Source organism: Schistocerca cancellata, chromosome 2 (genome assembly GCF_023864275.1).
Source record: "Schistocerca cancellata isolate TAMUIC-IGC-003103 chromosome 2, iqSchCanc2.1, whole genome shotgun sequence".
In the NCBI taxonomy this organism is placed as follows: domain Eukaryota; kingdom Metazoa; phylum Arthropoda; class Insecta; order Orthoptera; family Acrididae; genus Schistocerca; species Schistocerca cancellata.
In genome coordinates this window covers 697,053,339-697,080,089 of record NC_064627.1, presented here as the reverse complement: position 1 = coordinate 697,080,089, position 26,751 = coordinate 697,053,339, and the positions used below count along the sequence as shown (strand labels likewise).

Sequence of the window (26,751 nt, the reverse complement as noted above, 5' to 3'; positions counted from 1 at the left end):
CTTACCCCTAGTGAGATAAGCCTCTACATCCTTACATTTGTCCTCTAGCCATCCCTGCTTAGCCATTTTGCACTTCCTATCGATCTCATTTTTGAGACGTTTGTATTCCTTTTTGCCTACTTCACTAACTGCATTTTTGTATTTTCTCCCTTCATCAATTAAATTCAGTATGTGTTCTGTTACCCAAGGATTTCTACTTGCCCTCGTCTTTTTACCTACTTGATCCTCTGCTGCCTTCACTATTTCATCCCTCAAAGCTACCCATTCTTCTTCTACTGTATTTCTTTCCCCCATTCCTGTCAATTGTTCCCTTATGCTCTCCCTGAAACTCTGTACAACATCTGGTTTAGTCAGTTTATCCAGGTTCCATCTCCTTAAATTACCACCTTTTTGCAGTTTCTTCAGTTTTATTCTACAGTTCATAACCAATAGATTGTGGTCAGAGTCCACATCTGCCCCTGGAAATGTCTTACAATTTAAAATGTGGTTCCTAAATCTCTGTCTTACCATTATATAATCTATCTGAAACCTTTTAGTATCTCCATGGTTCTTCCATGTATACAACCTTCTTTCATGATTCTTGAACCAAGTGTTAGCTATGATTAAGTTATGCTCTGTGCAAAATTCTACCATGCGGCTTTCTCTTTCATTTCTCGGCCCCAATCCATATTCACCTACTACATTTCCTTCTCTTCCTTTTCCTACTGCCGAATTCCCATCACCCATGACTATTAAATTTTCATCTCCCTCTGTTTTGCTACATGGAAAAACAAAATGTCATTGTCTAATACTGAAATAGCTGTTAATAAAAATAGTATCAAAGACTGGTGTGGTTTCTCGATCTGATTACGTGTATTTTGTCACTGTCTGCTAGAGAAAATGAAATAGGCCTGCCTAATATTGCAGCAATTGTAACACAAGCCAAATAAATGAGATTGTTTTAGCACAAATGGTCATTTTTAAACATAACAGAATATAATTCACGAAGTACCAATATCAAATGCCTATTAGCCTACTACAAGCAAAAAGCTTTATGTTAGGAAATAGTTTCACATTTCATTCATGCCCTTCAACTTCTCAGTACGGAATTTTTATACAATTTTGAATCTCATATTCTTCCATAGTTTGTGTGATGTCTCCATTTCTTCCCCTTCCTCATTCTAATAAACAATCTTGTCATCACCAATTCTGTAATTATTCCTAACAGTGTCAAAACTTATTCTCTGATTAACTTCACTAACCCTGCCACAATCACCAGTTTAGTTGTCCCGCATTTATTCTCCGGTCAGGCGTTATTAAGAGTTCGTACAGCTCCTTTTCCGCGCTATTCTGAGAATAGAACTTAAGCGGCAGCTAATCAGGGACTGTACAACTGGCCCTCAATAGTGTAGCAATCAGGCAAAAATTTTCTGTCAAAATTTCACTTCCTTGGATACACCGAGAATATAATATGTAATCTTTCTTACCTGTTATTCCTGTTACTTGTTAATTTCCGCTCTAGTAGCCTGAATCTATGGATTTCACTAGTAATTATAACAACAATGATCATTCACAAAATCAGTCAACCATATAAACAGCTTCACCCATTCGGCTTTATTCCACTCAGCTCATATAGCACCGTCCCCTTTTGTCTGCAGAAAAGTTTAATTCTAGATGCGACGGCATTTCCCTTGCAGAGACATCATGTACACTATGTACGAATCCAATAATCAACTTACGATTCATTCACAAATCAACTCCGAATGTGTTAAAAATGTTCTAAAACCAACAAGGATGCATTTCAATATCACATGAATAATCGATAAACCAACATGCGCTGGATGCTAGGCGATTTGTGAAACAAGGCTTTTTCCTCAAGAATATGAATATGGCGCGTGCCCCCCCCCCCCCCCTCCCCCCCGACATTGCCGCCCTGGGTAGCTACACCAGTTTGCCCCACACCCCCTAGATCCGGAACTGTTGCACACGCCTAAATCTGGCAGCTTGGGCACGGCAGTAAAATTTTTCTGGGTAGCATCTGGCTGTTTGCTGCTTGCTGCTTATACAGCTAACAGCCTAACTTTTGTAGCCATAAACGGCAGAAGGTACAACCCATATGTGACCCTACTGCGCATGCGCATGAGCTTGCTCACAACTGCTTAACTGAATCTAATGTAAACAGTTGTGACATCACACTCATCAGAGGCTATTTGTTGTTATGAAGCATTGCATAGTCTTTCTAAAACCTTTGACACATTTTGCTGTTGGCAGACACTTGTATAAGCACTGTATTTTGTCATTGTATATGGCACATTTCCTTTGCAACTTAAGTTTTATTTTGGTTTTTTCCTCTTGTTTGTGTTTTATTTCTGCAGTATTATTCTCTAGTAGTGAGATACAGTAACATCCATTGTTTGAGTATTGGTTCTTAGCAGTAAAATTCACAAAAATTTAACTGAAAACTAAAATAATGAAAAATTCCTGGAATTCTGAAAGATTCCCGGGTTTTTCCCAGTTTTCTCCTGGATGAAAAAATTCCTGGGTTTTTCCAGGATCTCCCAGTTGTCCCGGGTCACATACATCCTGTAATTACACTACTGTAGTATGTAGTCACTGAAGCAAAATAAAATCATGACTGTATCAATAACGATGAGAGTGGCCCTATTAAAACCTATCAGTATTTGAAAATGAAACCCCTCAAAAAAGTCTGCATATTTCACTGTACAGCAGGTTGGGACTGCCTAAGTATGACATGTATCACAAGTTTTCAGTAATGTATGTGAGCTCTGAAGATTATCATTACACTAAATATGCAGAGGGATTAAAGGTGAAAGAGAGCACACTCTCTATTTAACTCTTCACTGTATCATCCATTTTTAGTGAAGGTACAATTTTTCCAGTGTAAGTCTCATCATTGGTATCTGGCCTGAAGTAAACTACATGAAACAGAATAATGTATTCAAATATCTGCCAAAACTACAGCTCAATTTCATCCAGGGTTTTGCATTATTCAATGGAAGTGTTATGGTGGCTTCCTGCCAGAGAGGGCTATTTTTTGCGCTTAAGCAATTTTTTCACAGTAGTATTTAAAAATCTTAAGAAAAGGGTGATGGCATCAAATCAGCATATTGAGTGTCAAAGTACTGAATCCTCACTATGGCAGATGGTGAAGTTTTTTGGTGATGGTTATAGTAAAGTTTGTCATCTTGTTCAAGCAAGTTATCAACTTTCTAAGGTTTGTGGACAGTTAGTCACATTTCCATTTCACTATTAAATTATAAACAGATGGTCTAGGTATTAAATACAGACACTTCCTTTCCATACCACAGGCCTCCTGTAACAAACACTGGACATCTGAGAACTCTACAAAATGTTTCTTTCTTGGCGCTTGCACTATGCTCCTCCTGTGGGGGACAAGGTGGAAATTCTTGTGGGGACAGTGAAAGACTATATGTGCCTTTTCAAATGTTTTCCCACTACGGAGAATCCATACCTGAAATATGATTCTGGAAAGTCTGCAAAATACCCAGCAAAGGATGTCATAATCTCTTCAATGGATTCAACATATTTATCAGCATCAAATTACTTTCCATGTGGGAATAGGTAGAAGTCAGAGGGTTCAACTCTAGGAAATAGGCAGGACCCTCTTTTTCACCCATACAGTCAAGACGACTTACGTATTATTTATCAGTTAAAGTTTTGCCCTTTCCAAGGTAATCAGTAACAATCTTCCCAGAAATCACAGGCCACAGCTTTAATTTTTCAAGGAACTCCTCAACAGAATAGAAGGAGTGACCCATGAGGAAACTCTTCAGTTTTGATTTGAAAGTGTGTGGATTACTGCTAAGATTTTTTAATTCTAGTGTTAGCTTATTGAAAATGGGTGCAGCAGTATACTGCACATGTTTCTGCACAAGAGTTAAGGAAGTCCAACCCAAATGCAGGTTTGATTTTGCCGAGTATTAACTGAGCGAAAGCTGCTTATTCTTGGGCATAAGCTAATATTGTTAACAAGAAATGACAGTAAGGAAAATATATGTAAATATATTGAGAGGCCAATGTCAAAATACCCAGACTTGTGAACAGGGGTCGACAAGAGGTTCGTGAATTTACACCACTTACTGCCCAAACTGCCCATTTCCGAGCCAAAAATATCCTTTTAGAATGGGAAGAGTTATCCCAAAATACAATACCATATGACATAAGCAAAGTAGACCAATTTTTATGTCAAATGATCACTCACTTCAGATACTGTTTGAATATTCAAAATGGCAGCATTAAGTCTTTGAACAAGATCCTGAACATGGGCTTTCCACGACAGTTTACTTCCTATCTGAATACTTAGAAATTTGAACTGTTCAGCTACACTAATCAAATGCCTATTCTGTGAAATTAAAATGTCAGGTTTTGTTGAATTGTATGAGAGACACTGTAAAAACTGAGTCTTACTGTGATTCAGCGTTAGTTTATTTTCTACTAGCCATGAACTTATGTCATGAACTGCACTATTTGAAACTGAGCCAATGTTGCACACGACATCCTTTACTACCACACTAGCGTCATCAGCAAACAGAAATATCTTAGAGTTACCTCTAATACCAGAGGGTATACCATTTACGTAAATAAGGAACAGAAGTGGTCCAAACACTGGTCCCTGGGGCACCCCCTGACCGTACCCCATTCAGACCCCACATTACAGCCATTCTCAATACTGTGAATAATGACCTTTTGCTATCTGTTGCTAAAGTAAGAGGTGAACCAATTGTGAGCTACTCCCCATATTCCGTAATGGTTCAACTTCTGGAGCAATCAAACGCCTTAGTTAAATAAAAAAATATGCCCAGCTTTCAAAACCTTTTGTTTACCCCATCCAGTACCTCACAGAGGAAAGAGAATATAGCATTTTCAGTTGTTAAACGACTTCTAAAGCCAAACTGACATTTGATAGCAAATCGTGTGATATAAAATGATCAATTATCTTTACATATACAGCCTTTTCAATAACTTTAGCAAACACTGACGGCATAGAAATAGGTCTAAAATTGTCTACATTATCCCTTTCTCCCTTTTTATAAAGCGGCTTTTCTACTGAGTACTTTAATCATTCAGGAAATTGACCATTGCTAAAGGAAAAATTACAAATATGGTTAAATACTGGGCTAACATGTGCAGCACAGCACTTAAATATTCTGCTAGGCACTCCATCATATCCATAAGAATCCTTAGTCTTCAATGATTTAATTATTGACTAAATCTCCCCCTTGTCTGTATCACAGATGAGTATTTCAGACATCAACCTCGGAAAGGCATTTTCCCGAGTTATATGATTCCCTGTACAAACTAAATTTTTATTTTATTCACCAGAAATGCTCAGAAAATGATTGTTAAATACTGTTCATATATCTGATTTAACAGTAACAAAAATATTTTTACTATGAACTGACTTTATATTGTCGGCTTTGTGCTGCTGACCAGACACTTAGTTCACAACTGACAATATGGTTTTAATTTTATCCTGTGAATTAGCTATTCTATTTGCATACCACATACTTTTTGTCTTCCTAGTAACATTTTTAAGCACCATACAGTACTGTTTGTAATGGGCTATTGTCGCTTGATTGTGACTACTTCTAACATTTTGATATACGAGGTGCACAATAAAGTAATGAGACTGATTTTCATTGCAAGATGTGGCAACCCTGCAGGCTTGCGTAGACACAATACCTTTGACTTTGGTCTATAAGCTGCTTCTAGTCCAAGCGGCACATCGATGCAACTGCTCAATCGTGAGTTGTGCTGTAATAAGTTAACACGTGTTTGTGTCTCTCGTTACAGAAATGGAACTGCATAATATTGCACAACCGTATGCCATTTCTTTTTGCGTTAAACTGGGTGGAAATGCGATGACAGCTTAAGGTAAGCTTCAGAAGGCTTTTGGAGAGGAGGTTATGTCAAGAGCTCAAGTTTTTCGTTGGCATAAAATGTTTAGTGAGGGCAGAATGAATGTTGAAGATGAAGACCACAGTGGACGACCATCAACCTCACGGACGGATGTCAATTTGGCCAGGGTGAGTGATCTCGTACAATCTGATCAAAGATAATCTGTGAAAATGATTGCGGAAGAACTGAACATCAATCGAGAAACAGTTTGTCTAATAATAGCTGGAGATCTTGGTATGAGAAAGAATTGTGCAAAAATCACGATAATGCGCCATCACATACTGCTCTGCCAGTACAGCAATTTTTAACCTCAAAACAAATTTCAGTACTACCACAGCCACTTTATTCACCAGATATTGCTCTGTGTGACTTATTTCTGTTTCCAAGAGTCAAAATGGTGGTCAAGGGACACCATTTTCAAACAACACAAGATGTCCAAAAAGCTGTGACAAGGGTCTTGGAGGATATTACCGAAGATGAGTTCCAGAAATGTTACCACCAATGGCAGAAGCACTGGAAAAAGTGTGTACAATCAGAAGGGAACTACTTTGAAGGAGACAACACTAAACTTGACTAAAACGGTAAGCAACATTTTATTCCACATCAGTCTCATTGTTTTATTGTCACACCTTGTAATTCCCACTTACTTCTTTATTTGTCTGACTTCAACAGATACAGCACCCATATTACACACAACTTTCTTGCAGATAATTCTTTACATAAAATGTCTGATACTCTTTCTCCTGATATATCTAAGGCATTCACCCTATCAGCAATGCCATACGGTATATGAGGGGCGTTTAAAAAGTCCATGCAAAAATAAAAACTACTTACGTCTTTGGGGTAAACCTTTTCATTTTTTGATTTAGTCTCCTTTTAGACTTATAAACTTCGTCCAACACTGTTCTAATTTGTTGATCCCTTCCGAATAATAGGAATTGTCCAAGCCTGCAAAATAGCTATTAGTCGCTGCAATCACCTCCTCGTCTTTATCCCACCAGCCATTTCTTCAAATTGGGGAACAAATAGGAGTCCAAGGGAGCCAAGTCTGGGGAATGGGGGGAATGTGAAATGAGTTGTAATCCTATTTTCATTAATTTTGCTACGACAGCTGCTGAGGTGTGTGCTGGTGCATTGTCGTGGTGGAAAAGGACTTTTTGCGGTCCAATCGTTGGCGTTTTTCTTGCAGCTCGGTTTTCAAATGGTCCAATAATGATGAATAACATGCGCTTGTAATAGTTTTACCCTTTTCCAGATAGTAGATGAGGATTATCCCCTGCAAATCCCAAAAGACAGTTGCCATAACCATTCCGGCTGAAGGAATGGTCTTCACCTTTTTTGGTGCAGATTCTCCCTTGGTAATCCATTATTAAGATTGTTCTTTGGTCTCAGGAGTATAGTAATGTATCCATGTTTCATCCACAGTGCAGAAATAATGCTTAAAGCCCTCTGGATTCTTCCTGCACAGCTGAAAACCATCCTTGCAACACTTCACAAGATTCCGTTTTTGGTCAAGCGTGAGCAATCGCGGAACCCATCTTGTGGATAGCTTTCTCATGTCCAAATGTTTATGCAAAATATTATGTACCCGTTCATTTGAGATGCCCACAGCACTAGCAATCTCATGCACTTTAACTCTTCTGTCATCCATCACCATATCATGGATTTTATCAATGATTTTTGGAGTCGTAACCTCCACAGGGCGTCCAGAATGTTCAGCATCACTTGTGCCCATATGGTCACTCCGAAAATTTTGAAACCATTTATAAACTGTTCTAATTGAAGGTGCAGAGCCACTGTAATGTTTATCAAGCTTCTCTTTAGTCTCCTGAGGCGTTTTGCCTTTCATAAAATAAAGTGTAATTATCACATGAAATTCTTTTTCGTTCATTTTTTGACAATCACTCGACTTCCTTGATTCACACAAAAGCCAAACACAAAGAAATAGACCAATATGGCTGAAATTGGTGTGCGTTCTTTCCAAAGATGCTACTAACTAAACATGACATTGATATGCACCGGTGGAGCCATCTCTCGGACTTTGCACGGACTTTTCATACGCCCCTCGTACTTAATCAAGATTTTCAAAAGCGGTTGCAACTCTAGGCTGTTATTCATATGGATCATCTTTGGGACAAGTAACACTAAACTTGAACTCAATCATCCATTTTTAACTACTGAAAATATACAGGATACCTTATGAGTCTCCACCAACTTTGCATGAATTCTAGTTGGCAATAAACCATAAATGACAGTTTTTCAACATGATGTTATTCATTTGCATCTACTTGAACACAAAATGAACAACACTATTCCTTTAAAAAGCTGCACAAATAAAAGCTGCTCCATATATCAGTTTTACACCTGAATTACATTACAGTACAACTTTATGATAATTGATATCAACATTCTTTCTATGCCAGGACAAGAACTTTATATTGTCCCCTTCACAGTGTAAATGTTATCCAAATTTTCCTAGGTACTGGCTTTATCATTGCATCTGCAACATCCCTCTCAGTTAATGTGTAGATGCTTTTATTCACAGACTGTGACTAACTTGCTTCAATCAATCAATAGCTAGAGTTATATCATTTGTGTTCCCTCCAAATGAGTAGCTATTTTGAAACAAGTGATTTGTTTTATATGGCTATGATACTCAACCTGATTGCACACTCCTTGGTGGGGGAACAGGTACAGGAGCCGCTGATGTGCTAGGACCAGAATTCTGTCTTCCCATGCCTGTCTTTGCTCCTTTAACTGGGCTTCCTTTGCTAATGACAACAGGTCCAGCAGTGCCATATTTTGCCTGAAAGGAAAGATAACAGTTCAAAGCAGTTTTATCAAAGTTTGTAAATTCTTATGTATCTTAAATCTTTTAATGGAAAGTCTTGGTGGAATGTAAATAACTGAAGGAGTAAAGGTAAGAACTCACTGAATACTGTAAATGCTGAGTAATTGAGAGGCATGTAAACCAAACTGAGAACTTTGCTAACTTTTGGATGCCTTTTTTTCCTAGCTATAGAGAATACACACACACACACACACACACACAACAACAACAACAACAACAACAACACAGCTACATTGTGCCCCCTGCTTATATCATTCTGGCACAGCAGCTCAACAGGGGTGACGGGTTATGCTGGTTATAGTGGGTTAGGGAAGAATAGGTAGGTAGTGGGAGGGAAAGTTGGTGTAGGACTGTTGACAGTTGGGACAGGAATGTGGGAGGAAGAGAGAATAACTGCACAGGAGATAAATGCAGCACTGGGAATGGTGATTCATTCTGGCTCCAGGTAGGTTGCAGTATGAGTGAAACTGAGGTCCTGGGGCAGTCGTTGAGCTGTGTGTGAGGCACGGAGCTAGCAGAGTGTTATGACCTGAGCCATGGTCGTGTTGTTAACAGGAGGTAACAAAGAGCAGAGATGAATGATTCTGTGGAGCATGGAATGCTAATGAAACATCATTCAATTAACAATCCTTAATTGGCAAACATTTTACAATCACACTGTATTCTTCCCAGCAATGCTTAGCAGCAACTATGTTGCTTGAAAGTGTGAGGAACTTGCTGAGCACAGGTCCTGACAGTGTCTGTAGTCATTGCTGTGGCTAGTAAGAGGGTGCAGTGTCACTAGCATGACTGTGAATGCCTGTCAGAGCATCAGCACTCTCGATGCATGAAGCTGTGCTTACACTTGATCCCAGACTACTGCATATCCCTGTAGTTGGTTATTGACATGGCGTGAAGACAGAAGACTCAGCAGCAACATGAAAGTCAGTCTGAGTGGTGGTCCCAGCATATACCTGGTAAGGTAGTATTTGTAATGCACCAGTAGTCACAACACAAACACCCAGCACCCAAGCTGAACAGCTTGCAGATGGACAGATCAATTTGTCATCTGCAGAAGATCACCCCGCTTCCATCCTCAGTCCATCACCATTATGACTGGCAATACTGCGCCTTGCAGATCATAAGTCCCATCCACGGTTGGATGGACTTAAAGCTGTGGGCTCCAAATTGACAGCAGATCTTGTAGTCAATTATTTAATTCACCAGAGCATCCTGCAACTTAATAGAGCTGGTCTGCCATTGGTATCCATGATGCAGCTGGAACAGTCTCACTCTGAGAATGAATAGGAGGGGGAGGTGGAGGGTGTGGAGGTTTTACAGCAGGCCATGACATGATTCCCCCCCACCCACTAGTGACTGAATGTGTTCTCACTTCTGAGCCTGTCAGCACTCTTGACTGCTTTAACTTCAGGGTTTCAGAGCGTTCCTTTATGTTTGCATCCCAAAAGGCATTCTTGTGACATTGCAAGATGAAGTTAATACATTTAGCCTTGTTACAGTAGAGCATGCTGTCTGCCCTGTACTGTTGTAAAAGTGCTGACTCAACTGTTCTTGGCTTCTCGCACACACAGTTTCATAGTCTGATAAAAGAAGCTGCCAGCTTGTTTGTACTTTGTTCCCCTCATGTTAGTATTTGGTTACAAAACTGCTGTGTAGCCGGCAGATATGCCACACTTAACAACATCTCAGTTGGTTTCCAATAAAATTTTACTTCTGCACTTATGTACTATTCTACTGAGCAACATTCCCCAATCCTTTATCAGATATGTCACAAATTTTCACACCTTTCCACTATTCTGTATGTCTTTTTAATCTGTCCTTCATGGAATATCCCTGTTACAAAAATCAAAGTAAATCTCACAAATCTTAATGCTCTTGCAATACAGCACTATTTCATAATCACTTCCTTACTCCTACTTCCTGGTGTTTAGATTTATGATTCACTCTAACTACTCTGTAGTATTTTCTGTCACATTGTCAAACCAAGAAATGGGTAATCCATGCACAGATAATTCTGGGTGTTCTATAGTTTTTCCTAGTAGAAAGTATAAATTACACAAATGACAACTAGAACCCCTATAGTACTTATGTTCCTAACCTAATTATGCTGCCTCTCACAGTACTGTTGGATGTGTTGTAACATCTGTTCTGTGGAAATCTGTCTCTTCTGTAATGCTATTAGCTGCTGAGCGAAGATATCTGGGTTCAGGGTATTTTTAAAAATAGTAGGTTTTGGCAGTGTCTCTAATGACATCTCTGGCCAAAACAGCAATGGGTGTTTCAAGTCTGTTGTATTTGTAACACTTGCTGGTAAGCAAAAAGTTGTTCCAGGTGTATCACAAACTGTTCCAGTTCTTAAGATTCCACTATTTTTTACCTCCATTTTGGACATACCCGGTGCTTTCCTTTTTTGCAACAATTCTTTTTTATGATTTCTGGAGTACATAACAAATATATCCACTGTGCGGCCATTCTTTGGAAATGCAGATAAGGTGTTAATACTTCCCTCCGAAATTCTGTTTCTTCATATTTCACCAGGAACAATTGTTACTTACAGGCATGCATGTCAGTTCGGACCACTCTGGTTGGACACAGCGTATTACTCTCCAACTGGGAATCCCATAACTTCTTCCTCATCATAAGCACATATGTTTCCCTGTTTTCTGTAATTATAAGTACTTCACTAGTGTGTACTCGTGGCCATTTTCCTACTGTGTTCCATTTCACAGAATAAGCATGTATAATAAAACACTGATATTGGCTGTTTAAACCTACTACAAGAAAAGTTTTGACACATGTAGTTGCACTCCATCTGTTCTCACAACTACTGACATGTGAAAAAATAATGCTAAGCTGTCCTGAGTTGGTTACACTATATGCCGCAACTCAGTTATAAAATCCTTTTGTGCTTTTCATATTCCTGTTACGAACTGCTGAAGTGGCAACAGTGTAGCATTTAGCTGCCCAAGTATGGCATGAAAAAATAGATTCCTGCAATGTTACTGCCTCCAGTCTCACGTCACTGACACTATCTGTCAAAATCCGTAACAGTCTGGCTACAGCTATTTGCCCATCTACTGTGTTTTACGAACTATAAGACGCACTTTTTTCTTTGAAAAATTGCCTCCAAAATTCAGGTGTGTCTTATATTTGAAATTAATATAAAAAAGTCCAGTGTTTGATTTAAAATTCATGTTAGTCTTAAAAATGACCATACATTCGATGTTGCGGGAAACCTATCTCTATCTGACAAGACCAGATTTAACTGGTAGCAACAGTGCATTGATATCACGAATGTAAGTTGTGAGTATTCATAAGCTTGCTAACACTGCCTGCCTCCTGCCCCACCATCACAAACCCAGACTACGATGCGTCACTGCATTCAACAGTGCTGGTGAACTTGAAATGAAAGTGATTTGTGTTTCGGTAACAGTACAATATTCTTGTTAGTAGCTATTTTTCTAGTGAAAAAATAAATAAATAAATAAAAGGTATTCATATGATGCACACTGTAAATGGAAAGTAATAGCAAATTCATAACAACATGGAAACAGAGAAGCTGAATAGCATTTCAGCATTCCACCAACAGAAAAAACCATTCACGATTGGCAGGCTAGTAATGATGAACTGAAAAAAGTCAGGGAGACTGAATGAGCAAATACAGGACTGAATGCAAAATGGCCAACTAGAAGATGACATTTTTCAGGGGATTTTAAGGTCAGTTCAGTTTTATAAACTGGCTTTGCAATCTAATAATAAAAATAGTACAAATATCATTAAAAATGCTTAAAAATTAAGGTGCATCTTACAGTCCACAGCATCTTTTATAAAATACAGTATTTCATGTAGTTGTTTCTTGACCCTTTTAAGATCTTCATTTATAATCTACTTATTGCTTTTAGTGTACTGCATCAAATCCATTGCCAGTTCCCATACCACTCTTGTGTTATTTAGTACAGCATGTTCCATTTTCATCATCTGGCTGGTATGCCATTCCGCCTTACACCGCATAAAGTCTGCTACTGCTTGTACCTGACCTTGAATGTTATTTATATTTTGAGATCTTCATCATCTGCTTTTCCAAACAATGTCTTCAAAATTTTGCACCTGTGTTTATCCATCCTCTCTTCTTTGAATCAATGTCTTTGGCAGCAGGTTGATTACCTGCTTCAAATGTTCTATTGAGTGTTCTTGTAAGAGTGTTGCAATCCACGTATTTCCCTCTATTCTACTGGAATTCCCTCTTTTCCTGCTTCTTCCTGCAATTCCCCAAAGGTAACTTCTAACCCATGCACCTCATTTCTTATCTTCCAAACATTCAACATTACATCAAGTGTCCACCGATGACTGGTTAACAGGACACTGGATTGTTTTATGAACACAACTCCAGATTCAAGAGGCTAATGCCATAATTCGCTTATGTATGAGGCAGCAGCAAAATTACAGTATTCTTTCTGGCTGCCCATATTGGCATGCTTTCTGAGAGAAAGGAATTTCTCATCATTTTCCCTCCGGAAAAGCTTCAATGCACAACAAAATACACAAATCAAAAAAAGCTTTGCATCACCCTGGTTTCCACAACTCCTGAAGATAGACGTTGACTGTGGATATTGTATTACAGAGAAAGTCCCTTTGATTGTTCAGAGATGTCACTAAACCCACCCAAAGATGTAAACATCCATGCATGAGCAGTGCCTATTAGGCGGAGGGGGTCCGACAGCCGATCAGTTCCAGTTGTTCCACCAAGAAGGAGATACACAGCCAGTGTTTCTGTAGTTCAACCATGCCTGGACGGTCAATACCGCGGTTCAATTGTGTCTGCATTATTACTTTGTGCCAGGAAGGGTTCTCAACAAGGGAAGTGTCCAGGCATCTCGGAGTGAACCAAAGTGGTGATGTTTGGACATGGAGGAGATACAAAGAGAAAGGAACTGTCGATGACATGCCTCACTCAGACCACCCAAGGGCTAATGCAGTGGATGACCACTACCTACGGATTATGGCTCGGAGGAACCCTGACAGCAATGCCATAATGTTGAATAACGCTTTTCGTGTAGCCACAGGACGTCGTGTTACAAATCAAACTGTCCGCAATAGGCTGCATGATGCACAACTTCACTCCCGACGTCCATGGCGAGGTGCACCTTTGCAACCACAACATCATGCAGTGCGGTATAAATGGGCCCACTAACATGCCGAATGGACCGCTCAGTACTGGCATCACGTTCTCATCACTGATGAGTGTTGCATATGGATACAACCAGACAATCGTCAGAGACATGTTTGGAGGTAACCCAGTCAGGCTGAACAACTTGGCACATTGTCCAGCGAGTGTAGTAGTAAGGTGGAGGTCCCCTTCTGGTTTGGGGTGGCATTATGTGGGGCTGACGTATGCTGCTGTTGGTCATGGAAGGTGCCGTAACGGCTGTACGATATGTGAATGCCATCCTCCGCCCGATAGTGCAACCACATCGGCAGCATATTGGCGGGACATTCGTCTTCATGGATGACCATTCATGACCCATTGTGCACATCTTGTGAATAACTTCCTTCAAGATAACGACATCGCTCAACTAGAGTGGCCAGCCATGCTCTTCAGACATGAACCCTAAAGAACATGCCTGAATTTTGAAAATGTTGTTGGTGTTCCTCATACTATAACAACAAATCAGGGTACAAATTTTATGTTAGACATTTTTGAAACAGTTGTGTCAGCTGCTTGTGTCTGGAAACTTCACATTAGTCCTTTCTGCTCACAAGCCAACGCTCGTACTGGATGGATTCACTGTACAATTTCGAAGATCTTAAACTGTCAGGGTTCCTCCAAGCCATAATCCATAAGTAGTGGTCATCCATTGCAATAGTAGCCCTGGGGCAGTCTGAGCGAAGCATGTCATGGACAGTTCCTGTCTCTCTGTATCTCCTCCATGTACGAACAGCATTGAAAAGGGCTGTTTATGGACGACATGACCCGCCAACCACTCTGAGGAATCAATATACGCTGAATCGCCATTGAGGAGTGGGACAATCTGGACCAACAATGCATTGATGAACTTGTGAATAGTATGCCACAATGAATACAGGCATGTATCAATGCAAGAGGTTGTGCTACTGGGTATAAGAGGTACCGGTGTGTACAGCAATCTGGACCACCACCTCTTAAGGCCTCGCTGTACGATGGTACAACATGTAATGTGTGGTTTTCATGAGCAATAAAAAGGGTGGAAATGATGTTTATGTTGATCTTTATTTCAAAAGATGGCACCTATGGAAAGTGTAGTGACGCTTCTCTCTCGCTAAAAAGGCAAAAAATGAACAGTTCTTCGTGTAGAGAATGTAAAAAGCGTGTGATGAAGAGTATTCTGTGTATCAAATGCAACTTCTGGTTACACGAAAAGTGCGCGAAAGTAAATCTAAAGTGGACATGTCACAGTTGTTTACGTGACGAAACGGCCGATCTTGTAAGTGCAGTTGATACAAAAAACGAAATTATAAAGTTACTACGAAGTGATATTGAGGCATTAAAAACCGAACTTTCGACCATCAAGAAAGAAAACGATACATTAATACAAGAAAAGAAGTCCTGTGTGTGTAAAAGCCATCAAACGGAAAAGCAAAAAAATCGCGAAAATACGAGTGACCGATCGTACTTTAAAAACAACATTTCAAGTGTTCCCGTTGATGTCTCGGTAAACTCAGTATGCCAAAAACCGGAAGATAAATATAAATGGAAGGTGGTGACATACAGCAAAAGGAAAAACAAGGCGACAGATACGCAACAAAAGGAAAATGACTTTTTAATAATTGGCGATTCGCTGCTGAAGAATATCGCTGTCCCCAATTGCAAGATCGACGTACGACCTGGAATTAGAATGCATCAACTCAGTAAACATTTTAAAAATATGGTAAATGCAAGACAAAATACTACAGAACCAGATTCTGAAACCAGACATAACTATAATGGGGTGTTTATACATGTTGGAACGAATTCGTTAAGGAGCAGCAGTGAGGAAGAAATGGCAAGCGAAACAAGAAACATGATTCGTTCTGCAAGAAATATGTATGCAGGATCTCGTCTGATACTTAGCGGAATCATAAACAGAAGGTCGGTGAGTGAAAAATATATCGCCAAAATAAACTGTGCTCTTAAAGAACAATGTGATCGTCTTGGGGCAATTTTTATAGACCCAAACAAATTCCTATGTGAAAACTCACTAGCGAAGGATGGCTTGCATTTAAATAGACTGGGGTCTGTAATGTTCAGCAGAATGTTTGCAGATGTCTGTAAAATCATTAGATGCAAGGGAAACTAATATGGCCTGAAGGGGGTGAAAAATCATACACTCCAGCTGGGAAAGAAAAATATAAGCACAACACAAAAAAAGACGATATTAAAGAATTTGCACCAGAATACAGCTCACAACATGTAAACCAACAAAAGAAAAATTACATAAAAGTACTTCATCAAAATATTCAATACTTTGGTAACAAAAAATTAGAAGCAGAAGTACTCCTGAGTGAAGTAAGACCAGACATGTTATGCATAAGTGAACATGGACTAACTGAAAGTAAAATACATAATGTTGCAATAAAGGACTACAAACTAGCTAGTTACTTCTGCAGATCTAAATATAAGGGTGGTGGCGTTTGTATATATATTAAAACAGGTACTCTATCAAAGAATGTAAACAGTGAAGCTGCTACATTACCCATAGCTAGAGAAAAAGACTTTGAAGTTACTGGTACAGTGGCAGAGGATTTTAGAGTGTTTTGTGTGTACAGGTCACCATGTGGCAATATTAGCATCTTTCTAAAAAAAATTGCTTGCTTACTGAGAATGAATATGAAGAGAAATCTTATTATATGTGGAGACTTCAACATTGACATGGGAAAAGACACAAAAATAAGACAGGATTTTGAAGAATTGTTAATACAGCATAACATGAAAGTGACAATAACTGCACCAACAAGAGTGACTTCACAAAGTGAGACAGTTATTGACAACATAATTACTAATATGTGTAACTATGAGTCACATGTAGTTCAGACAGAAATATCTGATCATCATGGACAACTAATCAGCTTTTTCAGAAGTAATGACACAGTATCAGAACCAAAACAAACAACCAAAGAAATTAGGATCATCAGTGAACAAAATATTTACATCTTTAGAAGAATGTTAAGTAAGGAAACCTGGAATGAAACCCTACAGGCCCAGAGTGTAAATGAAAAATATGATGCATTTATTTCAGCAATTAAGTACCATTTTAATGTAGCATTTCCCAAAGTAAAGAGACAAGAAAGGCAGCAAGATCAAACACAGTGGATTACCAGTGAAATACTAGAACAGCGAAGGAAGCTTCAGGATGTGAGATGGATGGGCGAAGCTGAAAACTATAAAATGTTAAAAAAGAAGTATAGAAAAACAATAAGAGAAGCCAAAGCAAGAGCAATTGACACCACTATAGCGAACTCAAAAAACAAGGCAAAGGCAGCTTGGAATGCAATCAATGCTGAAAGAAAGGAAAAAGATGGGTCAAACAAAGAAGAAGGTATTAGGTCAATTAAAATAGACAACACAGTGGTCACAGATGGTATGGAAATAGCAAACATACTGAATAATAACTATATCAGAGTAGTACAAAACTTAAAATTGGAAAGAAATAGTCAAAAACAGAAGGGTATTAAGGTACCAAAAAGATCATGCAGTACTATGTTCTTAAGACCAGTCACGGAAGATGAACTGCGGAAAACTATACAGAAACTGAAGTCCAAGAAATCAGCTGGTGATGATGAAATATCAAATCATGTAATAAAGCTGGTATGTGAGGAGATAATAACACCACTGCTGAACATAGCAAACTGTTCTTTCAGAGATGCAATTTTTCCAGAAAAACTGAAGACAACAAAGGTAGTGCCAGTGCACAAGAAAGGGTGTAAGGATGATCCCAACAACTACAGACCAGTTTCACTGATATCTGGTTTCTCAAAAATCCTAGAAATGCTTATGTATACCAGATTAGTTAACTATTTGGACAAACATAACATTCTCATACCCTCACAACATGGTTTCAGAAAGGGTAAATCTACAGAATTAGCAATTGTCAGTCTAACAGAATACATTTTACAGTCCTTAGATGAGAAAAAGGTTGTCTCTGCAATGTTTCTGGATCTTTCAAAGGCATCTGACACCATTGACCATGAAATGCTGATACAAAAATTAAGCAACTATGGCATTCGGGGGCAACCAGGTGAATGGATAAAATCGTACTTGTGCAACCGCAAGCAGTATGTATCATTAGGAAACTCATACCAATCGGAAACCAAATTCATCAAATATGGAGTGCTGCAGGGTTCGGTAATGGGGCCATTGTTATTTAATGTATTTGTCAATGATTTAAGCATTGAGGAGGAAGAAAAGAAAATATTGCATGCTGATGACATGACAATACTAAATAGTGATCAAAATATGGAACAGCTTGAGAGGAGAGCATACATATCTGCAAATGTCACAGCTCAATGGCTGTTGGACAATGAACTGGTTATAAATCTAAAAAAGACTATGTATGCAGTGTTTAAAAACAAGGAAAAGGCTGTAGACATGGATTTAGAGGTTGATGGAACAAGGCTGGAAGAAGTAGAATCTGCTAGATTCTTAGATATTCATGTGGATAATGAACTGAAATGGAAAAAAACATATTAATAATGTCTGTAAGAAACTGAGCTCTGTCATATTCTTAATGATGCAGCTATCACAGTATTCAGACAAGAACCTTCTGTGTACAGTGTGTCATGGACTTTTCGAACCATACTTACAGTATGGAGTGACTGTGTGGGGAAACTCAAACAAACAAGAGACAAAACGAGTGTTCACATTACAAAAAAAAGCAATTAGGACCATTTTAAGAAGAAAGACCTCTGAAACGTGCAGAAACTGTTTCAAGAATTTAGGTATCTTAACTTTTTCATCGTTGTATATATACAAAACAATAATGTACATCACAAAAGGTAGTGAGGACTGGATTACAAATGCTAGTGTACACACCCACAATACAAGAAGGAAGAATGAAGTACGGAGCATACCCCACCGACTGGCAATGCTAGAAAAAGGACCCCAGTACTCTGGTATCAGACTACTAAGAAGTCTGCCCAAAAACATGCAAGACAGTGTACTTCACAATGACTTTCCAAAGAAACTTAAAGACTATCTCATTGAAAAAGAGTTTTACAGTGTTGCAGAATACTTATGCCATTAAATTTGTATATATTGTTACTCATTATCAGTGATGTAAAAATGTAAGCTAAAGGTATAAAAAAATAAGTGATAAAGAATGTTAATATTTTGACATATCCTATATTACACGTACATTTACTGTACATAATGTAATCTTACAGGATCAAATAAATTCAATTCAATTCAATTCAATATTCCAGTTTTCGGTACAGGATCCGGAACTCTTGGAACCAAGGTGACGCAAAGCTTTTTTTGATGTGTGTACTACTGAATACTATGCAATACAAACTCATTTAGCCACCCAGAACGAAATCCCCAAAACAAAACAAAAAACCCTAATGGTTGAGTGGGAAAAAAGTACATAATTAACAAAAGGAAACTAAACACTTGTTTTTAATGTGTAGGGTATGCTACGTGAATTGCGAAAAAATTCTAACTACTGGCTTCTTCGTCTTCCTAGAGTTTTTATTCTGTGCCACCTCTGTTGTTGGAATCTGCAGCAAAGTGTCTACCACTCTAGTGATATTTCTAACTAAGCTTGCATGAATAACTGATGTTTTCATTGGAAACTATACCTTCACCTTCACTGGCAATGTCACATCTTTCACCTGATATGGATCCTGATACATAGTTAAAGAGTTGTTAGTTTTTTGTGTTGGTGTGTATGGGTTAGTTACCTAGACTCACAAACCTACTCGATATTGCAGCAATTATCCCATACACTAACCCTCCTTTTCTTGGGGTTCAAGTGCTTTTGTATTTGTTCGTTTGACCTTCCACCAAACTTTTCTTATCTGTACCACGAACTTTTTCATTGACTCTTCATTAATTTCAGAACCTCGAAAGGAAGTGGAACATTTCCACCATATACGACATTGCATAGTGAAAGACCTGTAACCTGTGTATTTTTTAATTATATACTAAGACAAATATTGTACATATATATCCCAGTTATTATAATGGTTTAACATCTTCAAAATTGTATGGTGAATCCATCCAGTATGACCGTTGGCTTGTGAGCAGAAAGGACTAGTGCGAAGTTTCCGGACACAAGCAATCAACACAACTGCTTCAAAAATGTCTGGCATAAAATTTGTACCCTGATTTGTTGTTATAGTATGAGAAACACCAAATTTTAGCATTCATGACTGTGCTTACTCACTGGTCCGGAATCGCTATCATTGCTATGAACCAGGAAAAATGAACCATTATCATTAGAATATACTTGTTACCAACTGCTGGCCAATGAAAAGGTCCAAGAATATCTCAACCAAATATTTCAAAAGGTTTTGTCACTTCTGATAATCTTTGCAATGGCACACATCAGTCACTCAAATCTGCACACGTCACACAGTCTTTCATGTCTTGGTCAACATCTTCCTTTCTGTTTCTCCACCAAAACTTTTGTGCTACGTGTCTATCTGTCATTCTACATCCTCCATGACCAAACAATAAGTGATCATGAGCCTGTTGCAACACTTCACTTCTAAATATTGCACAAACCACCATGAGTGGTCCATACTTCAAATTTCTGTACAGCAAAACATGATGCGATACCAACTGTGGCTTTGACCTAGAAGCACAACAAGTCCGTTATCTGCACTTTCTGTCATTCTGACAGCTTTTGCCTAGTGCTTGCGGAGCTCTCAATTTTTCTACTTGGCATGTCTGCATTAGTATGTGCTTTCTCAGGTTTATGCACTACCTCATAATTAAACTAATTTAATTTAAGTGCCTGCCATGTTAATCTACTAGATGGATCTTTCGATCCCAACAGCCACTTAAGCGAAGCAAAAGTCACTGCCTTAAATTATGTCTGTACAAACAACAGCAAAAGGATGTAATACAATAAATAACAGTTAACATCCTTTGTACTTTTGGTGAATAATTGCATCCTCCTCTACTTAACTGTCTAAGTGCATAAGCCACTGAATGTTCCTTATCACCCATGATTTGGCTCAAAACACAACCAATTGTGATCCTGTTTGCGTTGCAGGATAGGATGAACTCTACAGTTTGGAGTTACCAACACAGGACTGGATGCTAAAGCGTGCTTCAGTTTTTTGAATGTGGCTTGACACACTACTGACCACTCATATTTTACTCCTTTTCTTAAAAGGCAATTCAAGGGCTCACCAATTTGTGCAAAAACAATTATGTATTTCCTATAATAATTACAGAAGCCTAAAGCAAATTGTGTATTGCCATCTGTGGTGGTACAAATCATGAACTGTTGATATTAAACGTGGATCAATCTTTACTCCTTCCTGGCTAATTATGAGGTCCCAAACAGTTTACTTCTGTTTGAGCATAATGGCATTTATTGGCACTGAGTGTTAAGTGTACTTACTGTCCATAGTCATTTAAAGACATCTTCCAATCATTTCATGTATTGTTCTGTATCCTTTGCAAATAGAATTATGTCATCAAGATAAACCATGCATTTATTAGGTTTCAATCTGTGAAGCACTCCATTTAAGTCTCTGAAAAGTAGCAAGTATGTTTTTTTAGTCCAAACAGCATTGTAAAATACTGGTGAAAAAAGCTGTCTCTGGCTGGTCTTCTGGAACTACTTAAAGCTGGTGGTAACCACTCTTCAAATTCATAGACAAAAAGTATTTACACTGACACAGACTGTAGTGTGTGTGTGATGTTCAGGATGGGATACACATCGGTGACAGTTTTTGCATTTCAAAAGTGATAATTGCAACAGAACCTATATTTTTCATCAGATTTGATGAATTTTTGGGCACAATGGAATGTTTGCACTCCCTCTAAGGACTATAATTATCCTCAATGATTCAGTCAGCCAGCTGCTGGTCAATGAATTCATCTATTAGCTCTTGTAATTGCTTTGGGACTCGGTATGGTTTCTTATACATCGGAGCATTATTGCCTGTTAGTATTTTCTACTGTATAATCAGTGTCACTGGTGTCCATCCCGGGTAGCTGAGTGGTCAGCGCAACAGAATGTTAATCCTAAGGGCCTGGGTTCGATTCCCGGCTGGGTCAGAGATTTTTTCTGCTCAGGGTCTGGGTGTTGTGTTGTCTTAATCATCATTTCATCCCCATCGAAGCGCAAGTCGTCGAAGTGGCATCAAATTTAAAGACTTGCACCCGGCGAATGGTCTACCTGACAGGAGGCCCTAGTCACACGACAGCAGTAGTAGTAGTAGTAGTAGTAGTAGTAGTAGCAGTGGTAGTAGTGTCACTAGTAACGGATCCACTAAACTGAACAAATCGGCAAACCTAACCAATAAAGCTTTCATTACTTCTCTATCTTTCCCTAGCAGTTGTTGAACTTTATCATGTAATGCAGAACTGTTAATGGTGTACTTGTGGCTGTGGTCATCACCCGACCTGTCAATACTGTCTTCCTCCAATACACTCAAACTGGCTACCATTACGTCCTTTGGCAAACTCATCTCATCCATGCCAAATTGTCTAAATTCATGGGAACCATAAATTCTCCGTCTACCTCTGCAATGCATACTACACTCCTGTGCACCACACAAAGCAACTTATCTAATTCTCTGCGGCATGTCGATGGTTCTACCATGCATAACAATTCTCTCAGTAAGTCTATACCTACACTAACCCAGATCAGTTTTCCTGTATCTGCTGGTACATTAGCCTACAAATTAACCATTAATGTATGTGCACACATTTCATGACAGGCACACCTTGCGATATTGTTTCACTAGCCGCTCTCTCCCATAATGGATACAAAGTTGCATCAAGTTTGATTATACACTGTGCAAGATCAATTAGTGCACAATGTTAGTCAGAAAATCAAGTTCCATAACTGCACAGTACCCTTCACTAAAGTGTGGCAACACCTCCATGTACTGCTTAAAATTTTCAGGCCCAACTCTAACAGTGAGCAGCATTGTCCTCAACGATTCTGTCTAATTGTTACCCTAACAATGTAACCTGTACTGTGGAGACTGAAGTATCCTCTTGCTTAAGAGTTCCAGGCTAACAACTGACACACGTGGCTCCAATATCCACCAAGAATTTAGGCTCCTTGTTCCCTACTGTGCCAAACAAGCAACAAGCTGTCTCTGCACTTGTAATTGCTATTTACTGTTATATTGGGAATGACTTCCTATGGCCAAGGAACCTCTGCTTGCAATTAACAAACACTACTTATTATTGCTCTTTTCCTGGTTACTATTTCTGCAGCCAGCACCTAATGTACAACCCCACCACATTCAAATCATTGTGGCTGGCAACATTGCCTCTTCATGTGGCCCATTTGTCCATATCTATAACATTAATATCAGAGGAGAAGACACCTTGGCATTCTGTATGGCAATTCTCATAGCACAGGACAAATAACTTAAGATTCTCCATTCTTACCCTTCACGACAGTTCCACTGAAGTAGCTCTCATGAATACGTCCAAGGGCCTATTCTCTGCTTTCCACAAGAACTTTCTGTCTGCCTCTGCCTTGTGCGTTAATTCTGTAAGTTCAGCTTACAAATCCTATCAGAGAATGCCTCTTCTAATTCACTATGTTTCTGCAATAAACCCATGAACTTTTCTCTGAAAAATCTAGCACTATTGTGCTTAAAATAGTATTGGGTTAGTTCTTCAGCTAGCTGCTTACACATCTGTGCCTCACCAAGTGTTTCATCGTATGTGACATATTTTAGTGTCACTTGTTAACCATAACTTAACCACAGAATGACATACTGCATCAGGTGAGTTCCCTAACCAGGCTGCTTCGTTAACATCATCCAGAAAAGCTGACACATCCTAATATGTTTTCCCATGAAAAGTTGTCATCAGACTAGCTGGCATAGTACCAACAGATACAACAAGTACATTAACTATCGCATTAGTAGCCCCTCCTTGTTCTTGCATCAGCTCAGTTGCTGCATGTAATGCTTCTAGTTGCTTTGCATTTCTTTGCTAGCCTGGCTCCATTTTGTTTCATCCTGGAGCAATGTGGCTACCTGCTTTTTCAAAACTTCAACAGTTTCACTTAAAGTTACCGAATGCATTTCTTGTCACAGTGTAACCTCCATTTTGAACTTCACTTCAGAACAAGTGGACTTCCTTTACACTAACACAACATTAAACAGAAATAACTATACTAATCTTTTCTCCATATCATAGGCCAGTGGGACTCAGGGTACTGCTGTGCTTCATAGCCAAATCATCTACAAGTTACGCATGTTACGTACTCGAAAAGTTGTTATTGTGTTTTGTGGAAGAAATCCTCTTTTCAAGGTGCCCCACTCACTTTTAATTACATGTAGTCCTGCAATTGTAATAATTTATTTGTGTGGCAAAAAATGTTCCACATAAGTGATTAGATTATTCCATCTGTTTTGCTTAATTACTATCACTTACTTTTGTTTTGTATGGTCGCACTGATATTTTATTTTAATGTACTATTATTATCATATTTAAGTGAAAATCAAGCACACAAACTTTAACCAGTAAATGCACATACTCACCAAACATTAGGGGCTCTGAGTCACTGAAAGACACTTAAGCAAAACTGTGAACTTTTCTAGCTTTTGGACAAATCCCTTTATGGAGCTATCGTGTACACACCCATATCTGCACGCACACACACACACACACACACACACACAAACCTGTGTGGCCAGAATTATCACAGGATTGAAGGACTCATTCTCTTGTTGCACAGTAGAATAGTAAATAAATGCAGCAATAAAATTTTGTTAGAAACCAACTGAGATGTCATTGCTGCTAAGTGGGGCACGTCTGCCAGCTACACAACAGTGTATTAACGTAATGTTAACACAGGACGTCCGAAGTACAAACAAGCTGAACCAGGATGCAAACTTCACATTAAGAAATGTTCTGAAAACCTGAACTTAAACATCAGAGCAGCTGAGAGCGCTGACAGGCCCAAAAAAATGAGAGCACATCAATACCAGCAGGAGGTGATCACATTATCGCCTGCTATAAAACCTCTGCATTCCTTAAACTCATTCTCAGAGTGAGGCCATTCCATCTTAATCACGGATGCCAATGAAAGACCAGCTCTATGAAGGTGCAGGATGCTCTAGCGAATTCAACAAGTGTCTTCATGCTCCCACCAATTTGGAGTTCATTGCTACAAGTCTACACCCATCCAGAATTGGAGGGGACTTATCTCATGCAAGCTGGAGTCCTGCCGATTGCAATGGTGACTGACTGAGGATGGGGGCCGGGTATCTTCCATGGATGAAGAACCAATCTGCCCACCTACAAGCTGTTCCATCTTCAACCCTGGGCACCCGTTTCACCATTAAGGGGCAGTATAAGTATCATGTTACCGGCAGTATGTTGGGACTGCCACTCATGCTGTCCTTCATGTTACTGCTGAGTCTTCCGCCTTCATGCCATCTCAGCAGCTGATTACAGGGGTACGCAGTATTTTGGGATCAAGCCTACACACAGCTTCACTCAATGAGAGGGCTGAGGCTCCGACAGATGTCCACAGCCACGCTGGGTTACAGCGATGCGTGGCTGCCATACCATCCTATGGGCCGTGACACTGAATGCCACATCGCGCTTTCAAGCAGAGTGGACTCAGCACAGCTCCGAGAAGAAGACAGAATGACTGCAAAACTCTCACCAATAAATGATTGTTCATTAAATGATGTTTCAGTAGTGCCCCAGCACTCCACAGGATCACTCACCCACACACTTTGCCTGACCTCCTGATAACAACATGTTCCTGGTTCGGATCATAATATTGGTGTCAAACAGTGGAGCTAACACGTAACATTAGTGTCAGCAGTGGTTCTGACACATTACATTCACATTAAAGAGTTGTTCTGAAATGCTGTGTGGTGCCAGCAGAACTTGCATTCCTCTATGTTGGGCACCTAATGTGCCGATGTTGGCTTTTCACCACTATTGGTGAGCCACACCTGCGCATCAGCAGCTATTGGTATCTATCAGCATGTGGTGCATTGTGTGACCAATTTTGTTGCCTGTTTCCTTTTGTTTTGGGGCCATGTGGAGTTGAAACGATCTGCATGGTAACTTGAAAGTGATATTCTATAAGCCACAAGAGCCTTCAGACCTGTCTTAGTTCTGAGGTAGCTGTAGGTAAGAGTATTTACACCTGACCTGGTGCCAGTTTTGTAATTAATCAGGTCATGCATACATAACCAACCTCTTCCAAAATTCAGTGTTTAATTCAAGGAATACTGAATGTAGCAAGAAACTGTATATTGTCGAATCATAGGACATGTAAATGAGAGGATCTACTATGAGAAACAAGTTATTACAAAGATGCTACTGATCACATTGACAGACCATATATTCATGTTTATTGTTAGTGTTTTTATCTTACCATCTAATCTTTTTAAAAATCTTAAGAAAGTACTGAAATAATCCCAACAATATCTGTTATGTAGAAGGAAAACTAATTTTAAATTGAATTGTTGCCTTTAATCCAAACTCTCTCAGGTTTTCAGGCTTCATTACAATAGCAACAGTTATTTAGGAACAATTAACATAAGCATCACAATTAGCTTTAAGATACATAATATATTACCAACATATAAAAAGCTGATCACAGCTGGGTCAATTCATATGAAGTGGTCCAAAGATAGTTGCTCGACAATTTTTAAATATGAAATATTTACAGTACGTTGCTACCATACAGGTGTACAAACTGTGCAAAAATCATATTTTTATATTCAGTCCCATCTGAGATACAGTACGTTGCTATCATTCTGGTGTACAAACTGTGCAAAAATCATATTTTTAT

General features: G+C 39.0%; 1 protein-coding gene across 2 annotated transcripts in view; it reads right to left on the bottom strand.

Moving 5' to 3' along the window:
* LOC126162471 (transcription elongation factor B polypeptide 3) overlaps positions 1-26,751 on the bottom strand; it is a 150,094-nt gene that overhangs the window by 11,354 nt on the left and 111,989 nt on the right. The window contains exon 8 of one of the 2 annotated variants that reach the window (XM_049919004.1): positions 8,581-8,725. In XM_049919004.1, coding sequence (XP_049774961.1) covers positions 8,581-8,725 — 145 coding nt within the window. Of the gene's footprint in view, positions 1-8,580; positions 8,726-26,751 lie in introns of those variants that run through there. The other variant, XM_049919005.1, reaches the window with a different exon arrangement.